Here is a 25,000-nt window from a genome sequence, read left to right as displayed (position 1 = left end):
AACACTTCTAATCTTTCCAAAATCCTTTCGTACACTAGTTCTCTTATAATGCTTTCAGTAAGTAGCTGTATTAAGTTGTATCTTTTATTGATAAAACGCTTAGTTTTATTACATCGTTCCCATTTTATCTGGCTTTCCTGCTAGAAGTTTTGATTGTGAAATAGGTTGCAGTACCAATGGAACATCGCCACGTTCAATGTTCTCTCAATACAGTGACTATTTACTGGGTAAAGGATAGCATTCTTTCACTGTCACCTCGTTACAGTTTCTTGTCATCATTTGTGCTACTGATAATGTTAAAAAAAGAACGGGAAATTGCCGATAAAAAATTATTACCACACATAAGGAAGTAAATAGGAAGGACACATTTGTCTAAATACAGCACAAACTAATCTTCTTTTTATGACTCCTTCATTAACTTCTTGTACGACAAGTTAGCGAGAGTGTGCGACCTTCCACATTGTGTGGGAATACTTATGAGGATAACCCTGCTTTAGGACGACCAGTAATGGGCGAATCCACTTAAGAGAAACGTAGCGCAAGGTTGAAGGAGATCCCGTGCTAAGCACTCTCTTATTTGCAGGCTATGAGCTGAAGCTTTGGTATAAGCTAGGTTTTCTAGCCTTTATATTATCTTTAAAAAAAAAGCATTGTACACAGTCAGAGACGGAATCAAGATCCAAAAATTCTCCCTACACGTAGAAATTGTAATAATTCCAGACAAGAAATAAGGGTCCTAATGGAAACCAAGTTTACAGAAGCAACCCTATGGTTTTCATTAATTACAGGAGGAAAGTGAAATATTATAGTGTATTAAAGACAACAACCTTTGAAATTCTTAGGATTTGAAATAATTTCCTTGGCCAGAACCAGCTTTTTTTCTAGTGAAAGAAAGTTATATGGAATTATTGCGATGTCAACCATGGCACAGAAATCTAAGATTTTTGAATTTATATAAATACTATGCTGCCTCAGAATTCCTTTCAAAAGTGAAATAATAAGAACTGTTCCCTGTAAAGCTTATTCGTTTTTTCTGTCTTTTAATCCTTTAGGCGAGTAAATTTAAAGAGGTTCACTGACGTCTTGTGTAAAATAGGATATTTATGTAATATTTTCTGCAGTTCTGTTAAAGTAATGGGCGTGGTATGGCTATGGAGGTCAGAGAGAATAACAATACACAAGAGAGAGAAACATATTCATTAAAAGAGCAGAAAAACACTGAAGAACTTATACAGAGAACTAAGTGTATGACAAAAAAAGACGGAAATACTCACACAAAACCCAAGATAGAGAGAGAGAGAGAGAGAGAGAGAGAGAGAGAGAGAATCACAATACGTCGTCCAAGAGAAAATTATCCAGTGTAAGTGGAGAAAAACGCGTTAAAACGCACACATTTAATCAAAGAACAGAAACATCTCAAAACGCGGTACAAGAGAGAGATGTAACATGAGTTAATTCAAGACCAGGGAAGTCCCACTAACACACAAATGTAATGAACACAACACAACACAACACTGAAACCAACATGCGAATTTGTGTCCAGGCCAGCCACCCGCCTCCGTGAGCAGGCAAAGAGGTGGGGGGAAAAGGAAGTGGACAGACCTAATGCCGAGAGTGACGGCTGGAGCTCAACCAGTCAGTCTCCATTCCGGTAATTGCCTCCTTGATGCCTCCTGAAGGCTGTTAGGGATATCATATGATTGCCCTCCGCGGAAGCGTAATCTTATTGGCTTTTTGCATTAATGGGAAACTGTGACGCTCTCCCACTCGTTCACACTATCTGATTTACTCTTTTTTTTCTTTCTTTTATAATTTTTTTTTTTTTTTTTTTTTTTTTGTGGGGGGGGGGTATGGTGAATCATAAGCTATCAGCATGAAATTGGAGAAGACTGAAGTAATGTTACTTTTATTATTATTATTGTTATTAGTGGTGTAGAAATCCACAATGATGATCAGTGTACTAGATGAATAGTAAAAAATATAAATAAAAGGTGACATTTCGAGAACCTGCTCGATTGTCCTTCTCAATAATAATAATAATAATAATAATAATAATAATAATAATAATAATAATATTATTATTATTATTATTATTATTATTATTATTATTATTATTATTATTATTATTATTATTATATAAAAAAACGGCATAAAAATGTAATAAACGTTTTTAGTATTAGGAGAGTAATCCTAATTTGATTTTCTAATTAGTAATTTCACAGTCTTTTTTTCAACAGATTAATGGCGAAAAAACTTGTAGTTTTTAGCACCAGAAAGCTATTCTCGATTTTTTTTATGGCTGTAGTATTATTATGCTTTAATCTCGTAGGATTATCAAAAGCCACGAGGAAATGACTTTTCTCATATATGAGGCTTTTGATGAGAGCACATGCAGAAAGAGAGAGAGAGAGAGAGAGAGAGAGAGAGAGAGAGAGAGAGAGAGAGAGAGAGAGTCCAAGGTTTACTATACATGTTTTCTGTTTTCATATACTCATTTTACATTATTGTTCATTCTTTTTGTCATGAAAGTGTGGATTTTTCATTCGTTGTAGAAGAACTGAACTCAAAACAATTTTCTATCATCTTCTTATTTCAATTTTCAATGTATATTTTTCTAGTAAACAATGGGTTGAAGAAACAAAGAATGAATCTTGCACAACGACCGCACGAAAAATTATGTAAATAAATGAAACACGGAAAAGGACAAAAGGAAAGACTTGGAATTAAAAGCAAACAGTATATGTTTTTAAGAAGACATTGATAAAGAATAAAGATGAGAAAAAGTGATAAAGTAAGAGAACAACACTGAGAAAATAAAAGTTTATCCTTGCGAGAAACACACGGAAAAGAATATAATTCTAAGACAGAAATGGAAACCAAACAGAGTATATAAAAATACCAATATAGAAATGGAAAATCTCATATCCTTTACTTATGAATGGTTTATTCCCTACAATAATCTTCCATTCTCCCTCCAAGAACAATGACGAGAGATATTTAAATTTAAAAGAAAACACAGTGAATATTTTGCAAGGAACCTGTTTACATTTCCATGACTGTCTGGCATGTTAAGCCATTGGTTTCATTGCTAGACGTTCGTTTCTACAAAAGTGATCTGCAGTTAGGCTATTCTATTTTCTGTCTTAGTGAAAGGGACTTACTGGCAGAAATTCTTTCATTTAAATAGACAATGCGTTTTACAGAAAGGTTAGCATAGCCTAGGATGCAGGTTATCCCCCTCTATGTGTTTTTGCATTCGTTCGTTGAAAGCTGTAGCCACTTTCTCGGTCTGCACAACCTACATTGATTGAGTTCCACTGGGTAAGGCTACCCTGCATATGTTAAGGGTAGGTTAAGCTGGTATGATTTCACCATAGCCTAGTCTATTAGACTAGGTGAGACATTCCTGACACGTGTTCTAGCTTATGGAAAATGTAAATCTAGGCAGGTTCTATTATATAGGACTCCACGCAATTCGACTGTTACACATTAGAAATAATATATATATATATATTATATATATATATATATATATATATATATATATATATATATATATATATATATATATATAATTAGCATGCCTTTCGTGCTGTACTAGCATAAAGGCAGTGGCTTTATGCATCATCCATCATAGGTATGGCAAAAATAAAATTCTATACATCTGCAAAATCAAATTAAGCTTGTTTCCGAATCTTCCAACACACTCGGCGAAACTAGAGACCTTTCCCCTTCAGTTTCAGATCCCCTTTACTTCAGCCCATCTGCTTACCAAACCCTGTCACAACCAGCCCGAATCAACCCGTACAAATATTTCAGCATAAGGTCGATAGTTTTGGGATATTCTACCGGATGACCCAACACGCAATGCCACCAGCCATTTCAGTGACCCCAATACAGGGCATAACTCTGACTCGATCTGGCTCTGTATTCATTTCCAAAGTTATACCCAGTATCACTTCTTCTAGTATCTACTGCAAATTATTTTTTAGTTCTCATGGGGGAGGTTCTCGGCGAGATCATTTAGGACCATTCTTCATTTTTTTTTTTTTTTACAAAGGCAATGACTAACGTTACTATTGATAAAATGAGTTACAAAATAGTATTTTATCGTAGTGAATACAGACAATGTCTGCACGTTCTACAACACAACGTCCTTCTCAGTAAAACAGCTTCATCATTGTTTAGTCGGTAGTGGAGCCGTCTCATCACAAAATAATGGTGATTGAAATGTGAAACCGATTCACTACAAAGTGTCTTGTGCGTTGCAAGATATACAATTTCTATATTATATTTTGCTGCCTCGTGTTGGCCGGTATATTCAAATAGTCATAATCGTATGATATATGGCATTCCTGATAGAAAACTGATTCATTATGTGCCTTCCTTTGCATGACATCTTTAATACGATTTCCCAATGATATGGTCTCTTTCGTTGAAAAGCAGTCTTTTGTAATACTAACTTACGTATAAACAAAACGTATATGATTCTGAGTTTTTTTTCTATGGGAACCAAATAAGTTATTTACTCATTCCGGAAGTAAACTCTTATATGTTCTGCTTCAAGGAACCTTTCATTTTAAAAGCATTTTAATTGTAGTGGAAGTTAATCTTAATATTTGGTAAACACTTCGAATGCCTTAATTCATTCCAAATACCACAATAGCTCATTTCTTATGAAAGAGAGACATAAAAAACAAGTGCTGATAAAAGTAAGCACTAATTTTCCGTGCTTCTCAGTGTTGTCTAATTATAGCTGTAGTATAAACACCATTCAGATGTTTCATCGTCACAGAAAAGGCGCTTGCTAATTAGGACTTTAGCTTCTCAAATGGAGATTTGAATAGCGCTGTACAATACTCGTTAACAATGCATGTTGACATCCCGGCTCTTTGGTAAACACGTTTTCTATCTATAGTTTCAAACCTTCGAAGAACACAAACGAAGGCCAAACCATACATTGCGTTAGAGGGGTTTCTATGTTTACTTCATTGCTAGTGCAGACTCGAGATGTCAATAGTAGAATTGATAATATAGTTACTTTTAGCTGTGTCAGTCACGCGTTCTTCTTGAAAAACACCACGTGAAGTTTCACAATGCGTCTAAATGGTTTTTGAAGCTCTGACTTTTCTGTCCCTCTTCTTACACTGGGGGATCTATTATATCCTGCCCGCGGACGTTTACTTATTAAAGAATAATATCTTTGCGTTTAGTTTTTTTATATCTTTCCATTGCATGCATGCTATCTTCCAGTAATCATTTTATGAAACTGGAATGAATGAAAACGGATGCAATATATTTATTATACATTTCTATATAACAATCTTTTTGTTTACACGGACGCGAGCGCACGCACACACACATATGTATTCATATTTAAGATTATGATTTGTAACGTTTTTAAAATACTATACCGTTTCCTTTTATGCAGTTTGTGAAGAGATCCTGTCATTGTCCAATTTGGATAGATAAGGAAGGCCTCGCACAGGAAGCAATCTTATGAATGCATTCCAGTATACACGTTTAAATATATTAGGGAATTAATTTGTTAAACATTGTGGAGTCGTCAAATGCATAAGTAAAGCTGCAACTTGCCATCGATCGCTATTTTATGCAGTATGTAAAGTATAACCTATCTTCATTTCCATACTTATGACTAAAGTTTTCTCTGTGCCGAGCAGTTTTATTAATTCACTTTCCTTCCAACTCACAAGAGTCATCACAGAATTTAAAAACATAGATATTTTCAAGAGTTTATCGAATAACTTTGATTTTATCAACATTGTTGAATGGGTAATGCTAATCTAAATCTATAATTTTTATCAGTCTAAACTCTAAAGCCTTATATTTCATTCGAATGAATGAATAATAAGATTAATCAGTAAATCGTTAAGAATGGTTTATTGTGCCCATACTTATTAGAAAGAGCTTCAGAACAATAGCCTGGGACCAGTCATGAGCCTGAATAAATAGTCAAATATATATGAAGTGGAAGGGGAAAAAATGATTGAACATTTTAATAGAAAAGAATAGAGGTGACGTGTCTGTTAATATTTTTGTCAAGGAAATTTCCAGTAGCACCTATTTTCTAGGTGAAAAATTGCCATAAATGTACCTCCTTGATTTTATTGTTTCTCTCGTCACGGTAATGTGAACGAGAGAGTCGGAATTATTATTGTCATAATGATCATCATCCTCTATTGTTTATGGAGGCCCCCCCCCCCCCCCCCCCCCCAACACTCCTCTTTCGGCTCATTAGTCAGTTCCCTTTCATTTGTCAATTATAGTTTATAATTTTCTCCGTTGTATAGTTCTACGTCGTTTATCAATTATTCAATTTTCTTACATTATTATAGACAGCGACTGTAAAGTCGGTGAGGCAACTGATTCTAATTTGGAAGGAAATCGATGAATTGTAGCCTATCAGACTCATCATGCTTTGGGCGTAGCAAGTAAGGGAGACTGGAGGCAGGAGGAATAATTGATAAATGTTAGTTGTGGACTATGCATGGCTTGCATGGCGCACCCAAGTTTAGAAAAATGTAAAAATGTCACATTCGTAATCCAGGTGTTTTACATTTTTTCTCATATCACAAATCTTTTTGAAAGAAATTTGTATCGTCATGATCATTAGTGATCATAAAACAAAAGTTGTATTTTCGAATCTTTTAGGAATTAGGAATAACTCATTCACTCGAACAAGACAAAAATTACAGGTGTAGCGCTATTTCGCAACGAGGTTTATTGTTTGTTTTTATCTTCATGGCAAAGAAAGTAGTCATCGCTTTCTCTCTACCTCAGTTTTTTTTATTATCATTAATTTTTGATATTTTTATTTTTTTCATTTAAGGAAGTCAGCGCTCAGACGCTTAAGAATTTTACTACGGTGGTCTAATTAAAGTATTTATGTAACTAATCCAAACATACGTAAATATAAACACTAGTAAGCTCAGAAAGGTAACTCATACAAAATGCTAAACGACAAGACTTTTTTTTTTTTTTTTTTTTTTTTTTTATCTTGAGTACGAAGAACCCACAGAAGGATAATGAATGTAAAACTTTCCCAAGATACACAGGCACACACACACACATACATATGCAGACACACACGCACACGCGCACACACGAACACACAGATCTCCCACTCATCCTTTAACGGCTTAGCTAAGTTAGGAAACCCATTGTCAATAGGATAATACAACAGAAAGGCAGTCGGTCGGAAACTCCCCTTCCGCCGATTACTTCGCTATTCACTTTGTCTTGCACAAGCCGTCGCACTTCCTGGAGTCTCAGCCCTTTCCTCTCTTCCTTTTTTCCATTTAATCTGTTCCTTCTTGCTCCCAAATACCCGATGTTTAAGTTTAATACTTCTTTTCCGTTCGTTCTCTTGCCACTGTATAAAATTATATCTACAAACACACACCACACGCACACACACAAACACACATATATATATATATGGATATATGTATGAATGTATATATATATATATATATATATATATATATATATATATATATATACATCAATGAACTATATTTCTAAGGCCTTCTCTAAAGGCCAGCAAAGAGGGTTTTTCTTTCATTTTCACATCATTGGGGAGCCTCCTATTTAGCAAACTTCCTTACCCTCAATCGATTCATATGGCTACAAGAAAAACTTATTAACAGCGCGTCATACTTACACACTCTCGTAGTTCTTCGATATCAAGGCCATTTTATTCTACCAACTCTTCTAACTATCTAGTCTTTTGCACTCTCCTCCTTTGTTCCTATACTTCCTTATTATATACAGTCATTTCATCATCATAAACCTATCCATTCTCTCAAAGGTATCAGAATAAATTAAAGCACTTCAGTACATCTTTTCACTTATGCCGACCTTTCCAACACTTCCTAGTTTATCTTAAATTCTTTACCCTCCTGAACCATTCATACCTCTAATTAACAAAGTAAACAATGATCTTGACGTTCTCAGAAGCTTCCATCCTTCTCTGTCAGAAAGTGTTCGTAGGCATCGGGTAAAACTGACGTTATGTTCCTATCTTGAGAAAGACATTAAAAGTCTGTCGATAATAAAGATTCCAATAACAGCCTGAAGCTAGGGAGGATATTGTTGCGAAATTGGCCAGCGAGCCCTTATTGTATTCTCTCAGTCTATATGGGATGCCTATTGTCACCATTACGCCGTCAAAACAAGGTTCGTTCTCGGAATTCGTACCGACGGTTATTTTTGTATGGAATTCATGAAAACGTATTTGGAATATTGTTCGTTCATTTCTTTGTTTTTGTCGATGTGTCATTTCCAAATACGGGACGCAGTTGGCTATGAATCACGTTGTTGTCTGTGTCTTGTTTTCTCGACGGATGTCAAGTGACAAAACTCACTCACCCACACACACACACAACACACACACACACACACACATATATATATATATATATATATATATATATATATATATATATATATAAAGGTTTTTGCCACGAAGGAAAAATGAAAAGCGAGATAGCTAAGCACTTTCGGTCTAGTGCGACCCTTTACTGAGTAAAGGGTCGCACTAGACCGAAAGTGCTTGGCTTGATTTTTCCTTCGTGGCAAAAACCTTTATTTATACATAGCATTACGTTTTATATACTTCGTGATCAAGTTATTCATATATATATATATATATATATATATATATATAGATATATATATGTGTGTATGTATATATATAAATATCATATAATATATATATTATATATTATAGTATATATATATATATATATATATATATATATATATATATATATATATACATATACACATATACATATATACATACACACACACACACACACACACACATATAAATATATATATATATATATATATATATATATATATATATATATATATATATATATATATATATTTTTTTTTTACAAACCTGCGTATGCGTGTGTTTTTACCCCGAAATTATCCTCACCGCTCTTATTCATATTCCTCTAAATATTATCACTGATGTTATTTTGATCAAGCATAAGTCCCAGCTTTGATAGAAATAATGATTACAATTAATTATTATTATTATTATTAGATTATTTTTTTTTTTTTTTGCTCTATCACTGTCCTCCAATTCGACTGGGTGGTATTTATAGTGTGGGGTTCCGGGTTGCATCCTGCCTCCTTAGGAGTCCTCACTTTTCTTACTATGTGTGCCGTTTCTAGGATCACACTCTTCTGCATTAGTCCTGGAGCTACTTCAGCCTCTAGTTTTTCTAGATTCCTTTTCAGGGATCTTGGGATCGTGCCTAGTGCTCCTATGATTATGGGTACGATTTCCACTGGCATATCCCATATCCTTCTTATTTCTATTTTCAGATCTTGATACTTATCCATTTTTTCCCTCTCTTTCTCTTCAACTCTGGTGTCCCATGGTATTGCGACATCAATGAGTGATACTTTCTTCTTGACTTTGTCAATCAATGTCACGTCTGGTCTGTTTGCACGTATCACCCTATCCGTTCTGATACCATAGTCCCAGAGGATCTTTGCCTGATCGTTTTCTATCACTCCTTCAGGTTGGTGCTCGTACCACTTATTACTGCAAGGTAGCTGATGTTTCTTGCACAGGCTCCAGTGGAGGGCTTTTGCCACTGAATCATGCCTCTTTTTGTACTGGTTCTGTGCAAGTGCCGGGCATTCACTTGCTATGTGGTTTATGGTTTCATTTTTCGTATTGCACTTCCTACTATGGAGAGATGTTATTTCCGTCTATCGTTCTTTGAACATAGCTGGTTCTTAGGGCCTGATCTTGTGCCGCTGTTATCATTCCTTCAGTTTCCTTCTTTAGCTCTCCCCTCTGTAGCCATTGCCAATTGTCATCGCTGGCTAGTTCTTTAGTCTGTCTCATGTATTGTCCGTGCATTGGTTTGTTGTGCCAGTCCTCTGTTCTGTCTGTCTTTCTCCTGTCTCTGTATATTTCTGGGTCTTCGTCTACTTTTATCAGTCCTTCTTCCCATGCACTCTTGAGCCACTCGTCTTCACTGGTTTTCAGATATTGCCCCAGTGCTCTGTTTTCGATGTTGACGCAGTCCTCTATACTTATTATTATTATTATTATTATTATTATTATTATTATTATTATTATTATTATTATTATTATTATTATTATTAAATTTCAATATTTTCATCGTACATAAGAATAGCAATAAAAATAGCAATAATATAATTATGTTATTGCTATCACAGTTAAATGAACATGAGATCAAGCTTTTTATATTCAATCCCTTATAATATCATAGCACGAGCTAGACAGGCAACCGCAGGACACATCCGTATCACTAAAGAGATTTTGGTAAATCCCCTAAATTCTATACAGAATCAGGACAAAACTCATATTGAAACCATAATATTTTAAGAGTTCAGTATATTGTATCCTCCCTTTGTATTATACCTTGCAACTTTCAAGGAAGACAAACTATGTGAAATAGCGACTTTCACGTCGGTTGGGTGAGTTAATGATGTAAAGAATTTCTTGTATCACCCCGTAGACGATTTATCAAGAAAATTCACAAGGTAAAATTCAAACGAACTTACTAACAGTTTATTTTCATACCTTTGTCATAAATGCCTGTAAAATAATTTGTAAAATTGGGTAACACACCTGACCCCCAAAAATTTGTGTATTTTCTTCATGAGATAGATTAGGAAAGATTATTTTGATGCTTAATTCAACTCTCTGATTCTCATCTATAATAGCTCTGTCTGATGACTCCCACCTATGATTATTTCGGCTTCTTGAGTGTATGTCAAAAAAGAAAAAAAAAAAAAGTCACAGACAAATGAGAAACAAGATTCGATTTTATTCTTGAAATTCACATAACTTGAACCTTATAATTACCATTGTAGGGACCTAGTTTTGGAAATCATTTTTGAAGAAATTAGAGAAGACACGCAGAATATAATCATAATCGAAAGAAACATATTTATCAAAAAGGTTATATTGTCAAATGACGGATGGTAACTTTCATACAAAACGGAAGGACTGAACATGCAACTCTTTCCAGGCGTTTACAAAAATCTTTCCCACACCGAAATAGAATATCAAATACGTAATTTTAGAAACATGAAAGATATTTCAAAAAGAAGTGAATGTACATCGAAATCCTTACTTAGAAAAAGAGCAAGTCATCGTTGACTAATAATCTTCATTCTGTTCCTTGGTGAGTTTGGATGAAGGACTCTGGAAAATGAATTTGATAAATATTGCTAGGAAAAAATTGATATAAAAATTGTTATTTAGGAAAGATTTACAAAATTGAATCTTATTAAGGAAAGACTCAAAATCAGATTGAGTTTTATTTGACAATTTCTGGACTAAATAAATTTTAGTCATTAAATATTCTGATTGACATTTCTCGCAGAGTGAATGTTACATGTACATTTGACGTCAGGACTCTCATGTGCGCTAAAGATATGTGACATGAAGACCATTACATAAACGTCATTTTCATAATTGAGGAAGCGCTATTACTTTCCTACACAATTCTCGTCGTTTGTCCGTCACACTCACGCACACACACATACACAAAAATAAAATTCTGATAGACTGATTGTCCCATTTATCGAAATATTACTGCTTCGATTATCCCATTTATGCAAGTATTACTGTGATGACTGTCCCTTTTATCCATGTTTGACTGTGCTGACTGTTCCATTTATCCAGTTATTACTCTACTCTCTGTCCCTTTTCTCCAGGTGTTAGTGTAGGGACTGTCCCATTTACCCAGTTATTACTGTGGTGACTGTCCCTTATCCAAGTATTACTATAATGACTGTCTTCTTTATTCAGGTATTACTGGGGTGACTTTCCCAGTTATCCATGTATTATTTGCTAACTGTCCCATTCATGCAGTTATTACTGTGCTGACTGTCCCTTTTATCCAGAGATTACTGAGGTGAATCCCTTGTATCCACCCTTTTATCCAGGTATTACTGATGTGAGCCCATTTATCCAGGTGTTACTGTGGTAAATATCCGTTTCATCCAGACTTTACTATGACTGCCCCCCCCCCCCTCCGCCCCCCATGTATTACTGTGGTGACTGTCCATTTTATCTAGACATTACTGTGGTGGCTGTCTTAATTATCCAGGAATTACTGAGCTGACTGTCCTTTTTATCGAAGTGGGATTACGGCATTGCCTGTCCCATTTATTCAGGTATTACTGTAATGTCTGTCCCTTTTATGCAAGGATTACTATAAAGGTACTGTACTGACTGACTGACTGACTGACCCTCTTGAATAGGTGTTAATGTGGTGACTGCCCTTTTACTTTCAATACTATATTTCTATGGTACGATCACACGAAATGAGGTATGACAACACCGTAGAGTTTATACAACACATACTTTACTAAGGGAAGGGGGATGGGAATGGGGTACGGGTTTGAAACCTACCCTTTCATCCAGGTCAAACATAGAAACATTCATTATTTATATATATACACATTATATAATGCTATATATATCTATGTGTATATATATGTATGTATATATATATATATATATATATATATATATATATATATATATATATATAATGTAGGTCTCCATATTTAATTTATAATGGAGCGCCTACCCCTCAGTAAATCTAATTTACGTTTCTTTCATTATGAAATCAAGCTAAAAATTCTTCGAAAAGTCTCGGCAATTTAAATGTGATTCGTATTTTATCTTTGCAAGGAAAAGCCACACGCAAGTTTCTGTCTGTTCAGTTTCTGAAATTTCCAAAACTGATTTGTGAAGTGATGAATCAAGTTGTGCAGGGTATGATATCTCAAATGCCTTAAGCTTTATTTTTGCGGTGCAAACGCTATGTGTTTTGGCCGAATGCTTCCATATTGCATACTGAGGATCCTTCATTAAACCCTTCATTAAATCTCCGTCCCCTGACAGGCTCGTTAAAATCTTACTAGAAAAATCTCAATCAGACGATAATTCAGACTCATTCTAACTTCTTATAACATTTATCTAACCAAACCGATGTTGAAATAATGTTAAAATCATTCACATTGCGGCTCGGATCTTCATTTCAGTCATCCGAATATATAATAATTTATTATATTGTTGAAACGACGTCATTAAGTTCACCTAATATATAGAATGGAAAACTAGTCGTGATGACGTCATTGAGAAAGACTTCTGTGTAAACTGATAATCAGTGGTTAGTGTGAAAGAAAATCGAAAGAAATGACATAATGACAAAGAAGGAACTTGACTTAAAAAGCTTATTTATGTTATGTGGGTATTTAACGTTGATAAAAATAACTTTAAATATCATCTTCAGCGATATCGTAAGTCTCCTGCTTTTATTTCCAAGAAGCGAAACTTGTGAAAATAACAACAAAGTAAATAAATAAATGGAGTAAAATAAAAATAAAAAATCGTCAAGTAACAAGAAATGCGACGGTTTTCTTCAAGTCCATAAAAATATATGTATATTTTTTAAACTACATGATACAACGAACATATTTCAATAGCATACCGAGATATAAATATTCGGTCCTAATTCTAACAAAATCGCCAAATAACTCTCTGGAACATGCGGTCAGTGCCTAATTTGTCACGCCTTTATAAGGCCCACCACAATACCATTCACTAAACTCTACCACACGGTTTGGGCATGAGTGACATCACTGATTATGAACTTGGGATTTATAATCCCCATGTTAGTCTACTGCTTGCATACTGACCTTAAATTCTGCTAAATCCAAAACTGATTTACATCAAGTTCCCTTGCGTCACCCTGACATTTGTTATTTATGGAGTTATTTACCGTAACTATATTCTGTTTTTTTTCACCTGTCCATCCGCCTGTGGTGTTTTTGTATGGTAACACTGCGTCCCGGGCTTTAGATAGTTACATTCAGCTTACATTCAACGATTATAATAATATCCTTTTTCGAATATTAACGGTGTAATTCGCATACAGTAAATTATTAAAACACTTTTCAGTTGCAAATGTACACCCAGATATCCTTTTATTTACCTAAAACTGACAAATAGCGTAACTATCTAAAGCCCGGGACGTAGTGTTACCATACAAAAACACCACAGATGGATGGACAGATGGAAAAAAACAGAGTATAGTAAATTTCATGAGCTGGGTCTCGTCTGTATGTCAGTTCATAATAAGTGTAATAATTTCCTCGGTAAAGAATCTTTTTATGCTTCACTTTTTCCTCTCACGTGTACTATCAGAAGGCTGTGTGTGGGTGTGTGTGCATGTGAATTTGTGTGCATGTTCGAATGTGTGAGTGAAAATTCAAATGTCATTTACATTGCTACTCTGCTCAGTCTGTTTATGGAACAGCTTAATAACATTGGGATATAATATTTTATATATATATATATATAATATATATATATATATATATATATAATATATATATATATATACACGTGTGTGTGTGTATATGTATGTATATATATATATATATATATATATATATATATATATATATATATATATATATATATATATATACACGTGTGTGTGTGTATATATGTATGTATATATATATATATATATATATATATATATATATAGTATATATATACTATACATATAAAACGACTATCTCCTATTTATAATCAACCGGTCTAAGTTACAGTTAAAACTGTACCATGTTCATTAAACTAAAGATAGTTCCTCCCTTCATTTTTATCTTTTTATATCTTCTAATTGTCCATTTTAAGATATTTATATTAAAGCAGGATGGAAGTGAATAACGCTTCTTGGTAGGCAATATAATCCGTCGTTCATCTCTCATAATTATCCCGATTATTTCGGAAGTCTTCCCAGGAGCCGTCAGATAAATCATAAACTGGAATAACTGCGATTTCATCGAATGATTTATTACTAGAGACTTCCCATCCTCTGTCTGTCTCTCTGTTTCTAGTGCTATAGGCCACCTGAATCACTAACCCTGTCTTCATATTTCTCTCCTGATTTTTATTGAACAAGTTTGGTTTTCACCAGTTAATTTACCCGTCATATACTTAAAGATGATATATAGTAGGAGGTATGTTCTTTTAGAGATTTCACATCCTTGTTCCAGAAGTGACTATTTATGAAAAAATTTGCTGTAGAAACCAAATGAAATATATATATATATATATATATATAATATATATATAGATATATATATATATATATATATATATATATATATATATATATATTATATATATTTACACACACACACACACACACATATATATAATATATGTATAGAATATAATATAATATAATATATAATATAATATATATAATATATATTAATAGATATATATATATATATCTTTATTTATATATATATTAGGTATAATATTTAAATAATATATATTATTCATATATATTGTATATATATAGAATATATATATCTACTTAAGAATTTAATACCACTCAGCCAACAACAAAACAAAAGCAGAATTGGTAAAAACTAAGAACCCCTGAGTTCATGCTTTTAAGAATTACGGTAACTTAACATATTACATGAAGCATCCGTAACTTTTACCTTTTTCCCCAAAAAGACTTAGTCTTAATTCCTTTCATAAAATGCGAAAGTCAGAACCATGCTTTCAGTTCCATCAGCTTATCAGCATTCTTCATTTGTATTTTATCCACAAGTCGTTATATAATCCTCTCCATCTTTATTACCATTATAAAACCGTTCATGAAATCGTAGCAGAAATACTCAACATATTTGCTTGGTTAAATTATCTTTGCACTATATATTATTAGAATACATAAAACGCTAAACGCCAAGAAGTACTTGATGAAGTAGGAACAATATTTGATGTTATATCCTCTTGGGAAAGCAAGATATTGTAATACTGAAATTTCCTGAAATACAAAATCTTAACGATACACATTCTGTCTGTCTGTCTGTCTCTCTCTCTCTTTGTCTCTCTCTGTCTCTCTCTCTCTCTCGTAAGCTGTTAATTATACTAGATTTGTTTAAACATCCTCTAAAGAGGGAAAAAGCACAACTCAAATATAATTCAATTAATTGCAAGCAAACTTATAATATAGGCACTATATATATATATATATATATATATATATATATATATATATATATATATATATGTGTGTGTGTGTGTGTGTGTGTGTGTGTGTGTGCGCGTGTGCGTGCGTGGGTGCGTGTGTGTGTATGTGTGTGTGCTCGTGTGTCATTGATAAAGGGTAGTATTCAATCTACTTCTACGAGTAAACTTACGCATGAAAGAGCAATGACAAATAATGCTTTAATATCATCTCATGACAACCCCTTCTTCTCTTTCTCTCCCTCTCCTTGCAGTTGGACAAGAGCAGTGACCGTAAAGTTGCCCTGAAGGAGATATCCTTGAAGACTTCGGGGAAATACAAGTGCGAGGTATCAGCAGAAGCCCCTTCCTTCCACACGGACTCAGGAGAAGGAGAACTTCTGGTCGTGCGTAAGTTGTCGTTCCATCTGGTCCATTTTGCCCTTCTACTTCTTCTTCTTCTTCTTCTTCTTCTTCTTCTTCTGCAGATTAAGTCGACGTCTTCCGGTAGAAAGTCTGATCTCCATTTTAAGAGGGAAGCTCATATAGGGTTTTAGTTCGGTCAGTGTTTATTCATTTTTATTGATGACTGAGAGCACTCATTTCTCGATGAGTCCTAGGCCTGTCTTATCTCCATTCTGTTTACTTCCTCTAAAACAGGGATGGATTGAAGGTATGTCCGTAGGGAAACACAGATAGATAGACAGATAGATATATAGATAGACAGATGGATTATTCTAACAAGTGTTACATGAAACATATTTTTCGTTAATTTCATATCAAAGATACAAGGAACCTGGAAATTCTAGACAAAATCGTTTAACTAAATTGCAATTGGTAGTATTATGGATTCTATTACTCCATCATTCTATGCTAAAAACTTGTATGTAAATTCCCATTTCTGTGTGTTTTTATGTGATTTATGTTTTTTATTTGTTCAAGGTTATTTACATGCAGTAAAGTAAGCATTCCTATGTCCGTAGGTTATTGCAAATTCAACTTCACATTGATTTTTACAACTGCCAAAATCTCTGTGGAGTGAGGTCGTAAAATATCAACCCTATACATATTTATATTTACGAGCATAATAAAACGCTTAAAATCAGGTGCTTTATATGTGGATATTGATACATTCCTATCTACAGAGGTCACCCTTCACTATGATGAGGTATAATTGTCTTAAGGTAATGAACTTCACTCAATATAGACATCATTCAGATGACTATGATACCCAGTGAAGATTAATTTATTTGGAAAAAAATGTTAGGGCATCTTGTGAAAAGCTCTCATTGACGCTCCAATTTACAAAGATATGTTAACCACAACTGACTAATTATTGCCAAGTAATTAATTCATTAAGCACGGGATAGGTATTGTGAGACTTAATCGTAATAAAAATTTAGTGTCTGAAGCTACCGTCAATTGAAAATAACAATATTTCTTTCCGACGTATCTTGTATTTTAGTTTTCAGTTCATCATAGCTTTGGCACCTAATCCAGAATAGGAGTCCTTTCCCATTAAATCGAAAAGATTAGAAAAGATTTGAAGACATTAATAGTTCTGCCAGAATATATAGTGTGGTTAAAAATGTCCACAAAATTTCAAACAAATACAAGGAATCAAAGGAAGTGAAACATTCTAATTTTTCCCTAAGGATCTGGTATTCTTATTCAACATATATATTTTCTTTAAGCGAATGTGAATGTCCACGAGTTTTATCACATCTTATTTCGGGACTAAACACAACATTTATTTATATTTCTCTTTTATTTATTTATGTTGTGTCGTACATCGTAAATGCTGCAACGTCTTCTAACCAAGTTCTCATTTCCATGGCGAGAGAGAGAGAGAGAGAGAGAGAGAGAGAGAGAGAGAGAGAGAGAGAGAGAGAGAGAGAGAGGTACTCTGTAAATAGATTTATCATATTTGGGTAAGCTGATGATAAGCAAATAGTTATTAGATTTGATAACATGTAATACTCATTTATAGTAAGCGAATACGATTGGTTTTGACTGCAGTGAAATCTTCGGTACGAAGAAAAGAAGGCAGTGAAGTAACACAAGGACAAAAGAGAAAGGAGAATACGATAGTATAAGAGTCGGAGATTCATATGGACACTTTTCAAAAGTCCCTCCAACTTTTCACAGTTATGCCAACTTTGAAATTCTAACCCTGAAATTTATTTGCCCTGTCGAGAAGTTATAGACCTTCCGAGTTTCTTAGCGGAAAGAAAGGAAGAAAGTCAGAAAAAAAGTGATTTATATTTTCCGTGTTTTGTAGCCTCGGGTGATGAAGCTGAGATCATAATGACTATATGTTTCATTAATGAACATTAATGATGATTTTTATGTTTTACTTGTTTCAACTTGCATAAAGTAATAATCATCTGTTAAAAATGTATACGTATCTCACATGGGAAATACGACTGGGACTGAAACTAATCTCTCTCTCTCTCTCTCTCTCTCTCTCTCTCTCTCTCTCTCTCTCTCTCTCTCTCTCTCTCTATGGTAGGTAAAAGGGATAATTGGTAATAGCCACACAGTTCCGGAAGTAATAGCAGAAATATTGATTATAATTATGCTAATGCCAGTACTTATTTTGAGAAAAATAGTAAAAATATTAAAAATGATAACAGTTAGAAACAGAGTGCATGCAATGGATATCCAGCTGGGGACCTTATGTGGTAAAGTAAGTCAGGTCCGGGGAACCAACTACGAAAAATGAAAAAAGCAACTCTCATTAATAATAATAATAATAATAAAAATAATAATAATAATAATAATAATAATAATAATAATAATTAATAATAATAATTAATAACCTTTGTAATACAATAACAACATACAAACAGCATAAATTATGTAATAGTGATATATGAATATATATATATATATATATATATATATATATATATATATATATATATATATATATATATGTATATATATATATATTTGTATATATATATATATATTATATATATATATATATATATATATACTTATATATATATATATATATCTATATATATATATATATATATATATATACTTTATATATATATATCTATATATATATATAATATATATATATATATATATATATATATATATATATATATATATATCTATATATATATATACTATATATTTCATATATATATATATATATATATATATATATATATATATAATATATAAATATGTATAATATATATATATATATATATATATATATATATATATATATATATATATATATATATATATATATATATCTAATAAAAGGAGCCCATAAAAACACCAAAATGTATGGGCTCCTTTTATTAGATGGAATTCTGTTGTTACAGAACACTTTTACCAGTCATATATCTATATATATATATATATATATATATATATATATATATATATATATATATATATATATATATAGGGTATATATATATCGATTTTAAAAGAAGAGGGATAGATGAGAAGAGAGATACGAGATGATGAGATATGAGAGAGAGAGATAGAGAGAGATGAGAGTGGATATAGAGAGAGAGAAGAGGAGAAAGAGATGTGAGGATGAGATTTTTTGTACTTCGGATTGGTGTTTTTGTTTTTTTTTTGTTTTTTTTTTTTTTTTTTTTTTTTTTTTTTTTTTTTTTTTTTTTTTTTTTTTTTTTTTTTTTTTTTTTTTTTTTTTTTTTTTTTTTTTTTTTTTTTTTTTTTTTTTTTTTTTTTTTTTTTTTTTTTTTTTTTTTTTTTTTTTTTTTTTTTTTTTTTTTTTTTTTTTTTTTTTTTTTTTTTTTTTTTTTTTTTTTTTTTTTGTTTTTTTTTTTTTTTTTTTTTTTTTTTTTTTTTTTTTTTTTTTTGTTTTGTTTTTTTTTTTTTTTTTTTTTTTTTTTTTTTTTTTTTTTTTTTTTTTTTTTTTTTTTTTTTTTTTTTTTTTTTGTTGGGTGGGGTTGGGGTGTTTTGCGATGTTTGTGTGTGATGATTTTTTGTTTGGTGGAGGATTGTTTATGTTGTTTTGTTAGAGGTTTTTATTTATTATATTATATATATATATATATATATGTATATATTAATATAAATATGATAATATATATATATTATATAGTATATATATTAATATTTAATATATATATATAGTATATATATATATATATATATATATATTATATATATATATATATATCAGTTTTAAAAGAAGAGGGACAACTGTCCATCAGCTTTCTCTCAAATTTGTGCATAAAAATGTTAGCGAATGTGCAACTCAGTCAGTTAACCATGCCCAAACCTTCAACTTGCACGTATAACTCATCATTAAAAACAAAGGCAGTGTCCCGCACTGCCAACTCAACAACTTCTCAAAATCAGGACTGTTAAAATCCATGGTCAACACTTTCATTATCAGTAAAAATAGTATCTAAAATATACTCAATTGTTTCCTCCACGGGTATTTAGTAAATAATGATTTTATGTCAAAACTAGCCATGATTAAATCTGTATCCTGACACAAAATACTGTTTTTAAATTCTACGGAATTAGAAAGACTAAGGTCATTATTAAAAAAGTTTCCATTAATGTAATGAGATATTTGCCAATTTTATAGCCAGGCGTTGTATAAGACGAAAGGATTGGCCTCATAAGAATATTTCCTAATGTATTTTCGGGAGCCCATACATGCCACCAAAATAAGAGCCAGTGACGAATGACTAAGAGCTCGTATGTATATATATATATATATATATATATATATATATATATATATATATATATATATATATATGTCGAGGGATGCTGTGCTGCCATCTCTTGTATATATTTTCCACTCCATGGACTAAAGAAGTTATTTCTGTCTATTTGGTTGTCCTTGTTTGTTTTTTGTTTTCTTAACATGGAGAGTCCCCGGCATTTCTCTGATCACTACCTGACACCTAGCCACCCGTAACAAACTCCTTAGACCTTGGTCAGCGTCTTCATTCTTGGTCCTAGACCCTAGACTCTTGGTCCTTGGATCTTATTTCATCTTTAGAGACTCGTGATTCTTCGTCAGATTGTAATCACGTGCAGTACTTTTCCTGATCCTGATTATACTCGCAAGATCTTCAATAGACCTTTATATTATTATAGGAGTTCCTGGTGTTATACATGAAGTTTGTTAATTTTGTATGTTTCACTTTGTAAATATATTTTAAGTTAATAGAATTTTTCATGTTATACCTTTATATTAAAAATTAAACAAGGAAACTTAAAAATGAACAATCATATATATTTTTAAAAGAACCAGAGTTCATGGTATATATATTTAAATATATAAAAACCATAAACTCGACAATATATATATATATATATATATATATAATATATATATATATATATATATACATATATATATATATACACATATACATACATATATATATATATATATATATATATATATATATATATATGTGTGTGTGTGTGGTGTGTGTGTGTGTGTGTGTAATATACTAATACACGGTTGAACCCTACGCATGTACAACACCATATTTCAATAGCTTGTAGAGTTAGACGTCATTCATAGCTGGATTTAACAACTCCCAGCTATATTTTGGCATACTTTTTCTCATTCCACTTGACTTTCCTAGTATGTTAAATCGTATGATTTCACTGACATCAGCTTCACTCTCTCAATAACAGAATGCGTAAAAAATAAAAGAAGATACAAAAAATATTTTATTTATTGCCTTCAAATACATTCTTGTGTTTCAGTATATTCAGTTTTATTTAAAATGAAAATTTAAACATCAAATACTCAGCTGTTATTCCAATGAAAATACGTTCCTTGCAGGTATAATCGTTATGCTTAAGCGAGCTAGAATGGGATTAAATTTATGTCTTTCGTGTGAGGCTTGTAGGTGGCAGGTCATTATAGGTATTTGAAGTTGAATGTAATATGTATAACCCTCCTGCGATACCCATGGACAATTCATTTGCTAAGGACGTTAAACTGTCCATTTCACAATTAATATATTTTAGAATCAATTAAGCCATCATTTTCCCGTAAGGAGAGCATTGTTATCGGTGAGCACTGTTCTAGTAGTGCCGTGAATATTGTTTTAGGATTACTTCAGTGGATGACTTCAAAAGTTTTAGTCAATCTCGTAATGTGAAAATACCACTTTCCATTGTTATATCTTCGCTGTTCCTTAAAAAAAGAACATTTTTTATTTCTGTTTAGAGAAATACGACTGATTGATGAAATAGCTCCATTATTTGTGAAGCTTCCAAAGTAACAACGACAGAAAAGCATTAAGTCGTAATTGTGGTCATATGTATAAAAATTTCATTCTTTTTCTGCCGGTCAAATTCCAGGAACTTATCTTTATCAACTTTTATTTAAAATTATATGTATGGAAATTTTGTAAAGAAAGTAAGATCTAGGCGTAAGTTGGGTGGGTAAGAAAAGAGTACTATTTTGGAAAATTTAGATTGGGAAACAAAAACCATTTTTACTTGCAGACAAAACAAATGTGAGCCTTTAACTTCTAGCATTAGCGATTTGAATTTCCTGAAGTCTTTGAGGATTCTTGAATGAGGCGAATAACTGTTCCTTCAACACTTACGACTTCGGAGCTGACTGCTACTTGAACTGAAATATTTAAAAAAAACACATTTTTTCTGGTGTTCTTTGTTTAAACATCCTAGGTTAATGTTCTTATGCGTAACGGAATAAGAGGGTGATTTTGTCTTATATATCTTGCAAATTACATGGCCGTCGTTGCAACTGTAAGAGATTTTGTAGGAGAGAAAAAATTAAGTTTCATTAATATTGTTTGTAAACGGGTTTATTATTTTTTTTTTTACTGTTATCACCTTTATTCCTCAGTGTATGCACAACTATTAATATATCGCTATAATGACAAACAGTTACAATGGAATCTAGACCTGCATCAAAACCAAAGGATTCCAAGTGATTCATTCATCGGATTCCTAAATTCAGTTTACTGTGCTGCAGTTAGACTGAGGTTCAGGTAGCTGGATCATGTGCGGCTTTAGAAAAACACAAATTGTTTATTCTCATTAAACTCAGCAGAGGATTAGGAAGACATGCTCAAAAGATTTAGCCAATTAAACAAATTCATGGCTATAAATCAAATATGACTTGGAACCTTCAGGTAACGGAAAAGTGATTGATTTTGTATTAAGGAAACATTTACTTAAAACAAGGCCCATATTTAAATAGGAGAAATATATTCGTCATGAATCCATTCGTTTTGTTCCGTAAATTTCCCCTTGAATGGGAGAGATTCATGTACCCTCTCGTGTTGGGGGCTGGAGGATTTTGAGTTAGGCTATGATGGCTATTTTTCCTCTCTCCTATAGTCTCCCAGCTTTAATCGTAGGAGGTTTTCCATTTTTTTTTTTTTTTTTTTGAAGTACTAGTTTCGTGGTGGACTTGTGTGCTTTGTCCGCGAGCCAATCCATTTCATTAAGCCTCTGTGAAAGAATATAATAGCAAGTCATAGACGCAAACACCATTTTGCTTTTTCGTTTTTTCCCTTTTCCACCTGCACAAGAGCTCTCGTCCGTTTGCCCCCAACGTCACTGCTACATCCGTGGAGTAGTGGAGAGGGATTGCGGAGCGAAGGGGGGAGTGAAGGGGAGTTAGGAAGAAAGGATGGAAGGAAGGGGTTATGAAAAATCCACGGCGGCGCCCCCCACCCATCCTCAAATTCCAGGATATTTAGTGTGACACGGGGCTTTATCATATGGGTTTAGTTCTGCAACTCAAAACAAATTTAGATCTTTGGGTCCCGGCAAAATGTCATAACGCTTCGCGTTCCTGTTTCCTTCGTAGCGAGAAGCTCATTTTCCATTCATTTTGAGCGGTGCAGCTTGAAAGTGACAGTCTCGGAGTGTGTAGTTCAAATTTTGCCTTGCTCAGTTTATTTAATTACGCTTACATAGTTGGAGATAAATGGGAACATTGTCACAGTAATTCACACGTATTTGCACCATATACACAGATACAAAATTATATATATATATATATATATATATAGATATATATATATATATATATAATATATATATATATATATATATATATATATATATGTGTGTGGTGTGTGTGTGTGTGTCTGTGTCTGTGTATTTGTATGTTTGTATGTATATTTGTGGCGTATGTGGAGAAACATATTCTAACCTATATACATTTTTAAAATTTTTGCTATGATACAACCGTTTTTACAACCGCTAGAAAAAAAATTAAACCAGCGGCAAAAATACGCTGGAAAAAACTCGGAATTTTCGCTCCGCAATGATACCCTAAGAACAAAGCTACGCAAACAAAGACTACTGTGCCTTTAATACAGATTGAATTAGAAAGAATTTTAGGCGTCCTGGAATGATGGATTGTCGGCGTGTTTATTTCCATCTGTTTTAAGTGCAGTCTTCATTTTATGGCTCGCAAGGGGAAGGGGGAGAGGGAGGAGATAGGGGATTGGCATTGCTACTCTGATGAGGGAAGGGTGTCGAGGAAAGTGGGTAAAGATAGAGGGAAGAGGTAGGAGGAATGGGGAAATGCAAGAGAATCAGATTTGTAGGGAAGGGGAGGGAGGTTGTATTACAGACAAAGAAAGGCGGGAAGGGGACAATCGGAATGAAGGCGAGGTTTGTGGGGAAGAAAGGACTGGGGAGAGGGAAAAGGTACGTTAGTGATACCCCGAGGGAGGGGAGGAGGGTTAGAGAAAAGCTGGGATGAAGTGGGTATGCATTTGTGCATGAGAGATTGTGGGAGAAAGGTGTGGGGAAAGAAAAAGGGGTTGTTGATACTAGGGAAATTTGGGGAAGGTTCTGAAAAGCCAAAACGAGGTATGGGGGAGTCGAGTGTGGTCAGTTTTAGGGGGGATGGGGATATGTTGCTAGGGAAACCGGGGGAAAGTG

At 32.9% G+C, this 25,000-nt stretch overlaps 1 protein-coding gene across 2 annotated transcripts in view; it reads left to right on the top strand.

Moving 5' to 3' along the window:
- LOC135221705 (cell adhesion molecule 2-like) overlaps positions 1–25,000 on the top strand; it is a 407,499-nt gene that overhangs the window by 315,755 nt on the left and 66,744 nt on the right. For both annotated transcript variants that reach the window (XM_064259459.1, XM_064259457.1), the window contains exon 3: positions 16,354–16,489. In XM_064259459.1, coding sequence (XP_064115529.1) covers positions 16,354–16,489 — 136 coding nt within the window. The remainder of the gene's footprint in view (positions 1–16,353; positions 16,490–25,000) is intronic.

The sequence above is a fragment of the Macrobrachium nipponense genome, chromosome 3 (genome assembly GCF_015104395.2).
Source record: "Macrobrachium nipponense isolate FS-2020 chromosome 3, ASM1510439v2, whole genome shotgun sequence".
Taxonomy (NCBI): domain Eukaryota; kingdom Metazoa; phylum Arthropoda; class Malacostraca; order Decapoda; family Palaemonidae; genus Macrobrachium; species Macrobrachium nipponense.
Note: the sequence above shows the minus strand (reverse complement) of the source record. Positions and strands in the feature narration are given on the sequence as shown.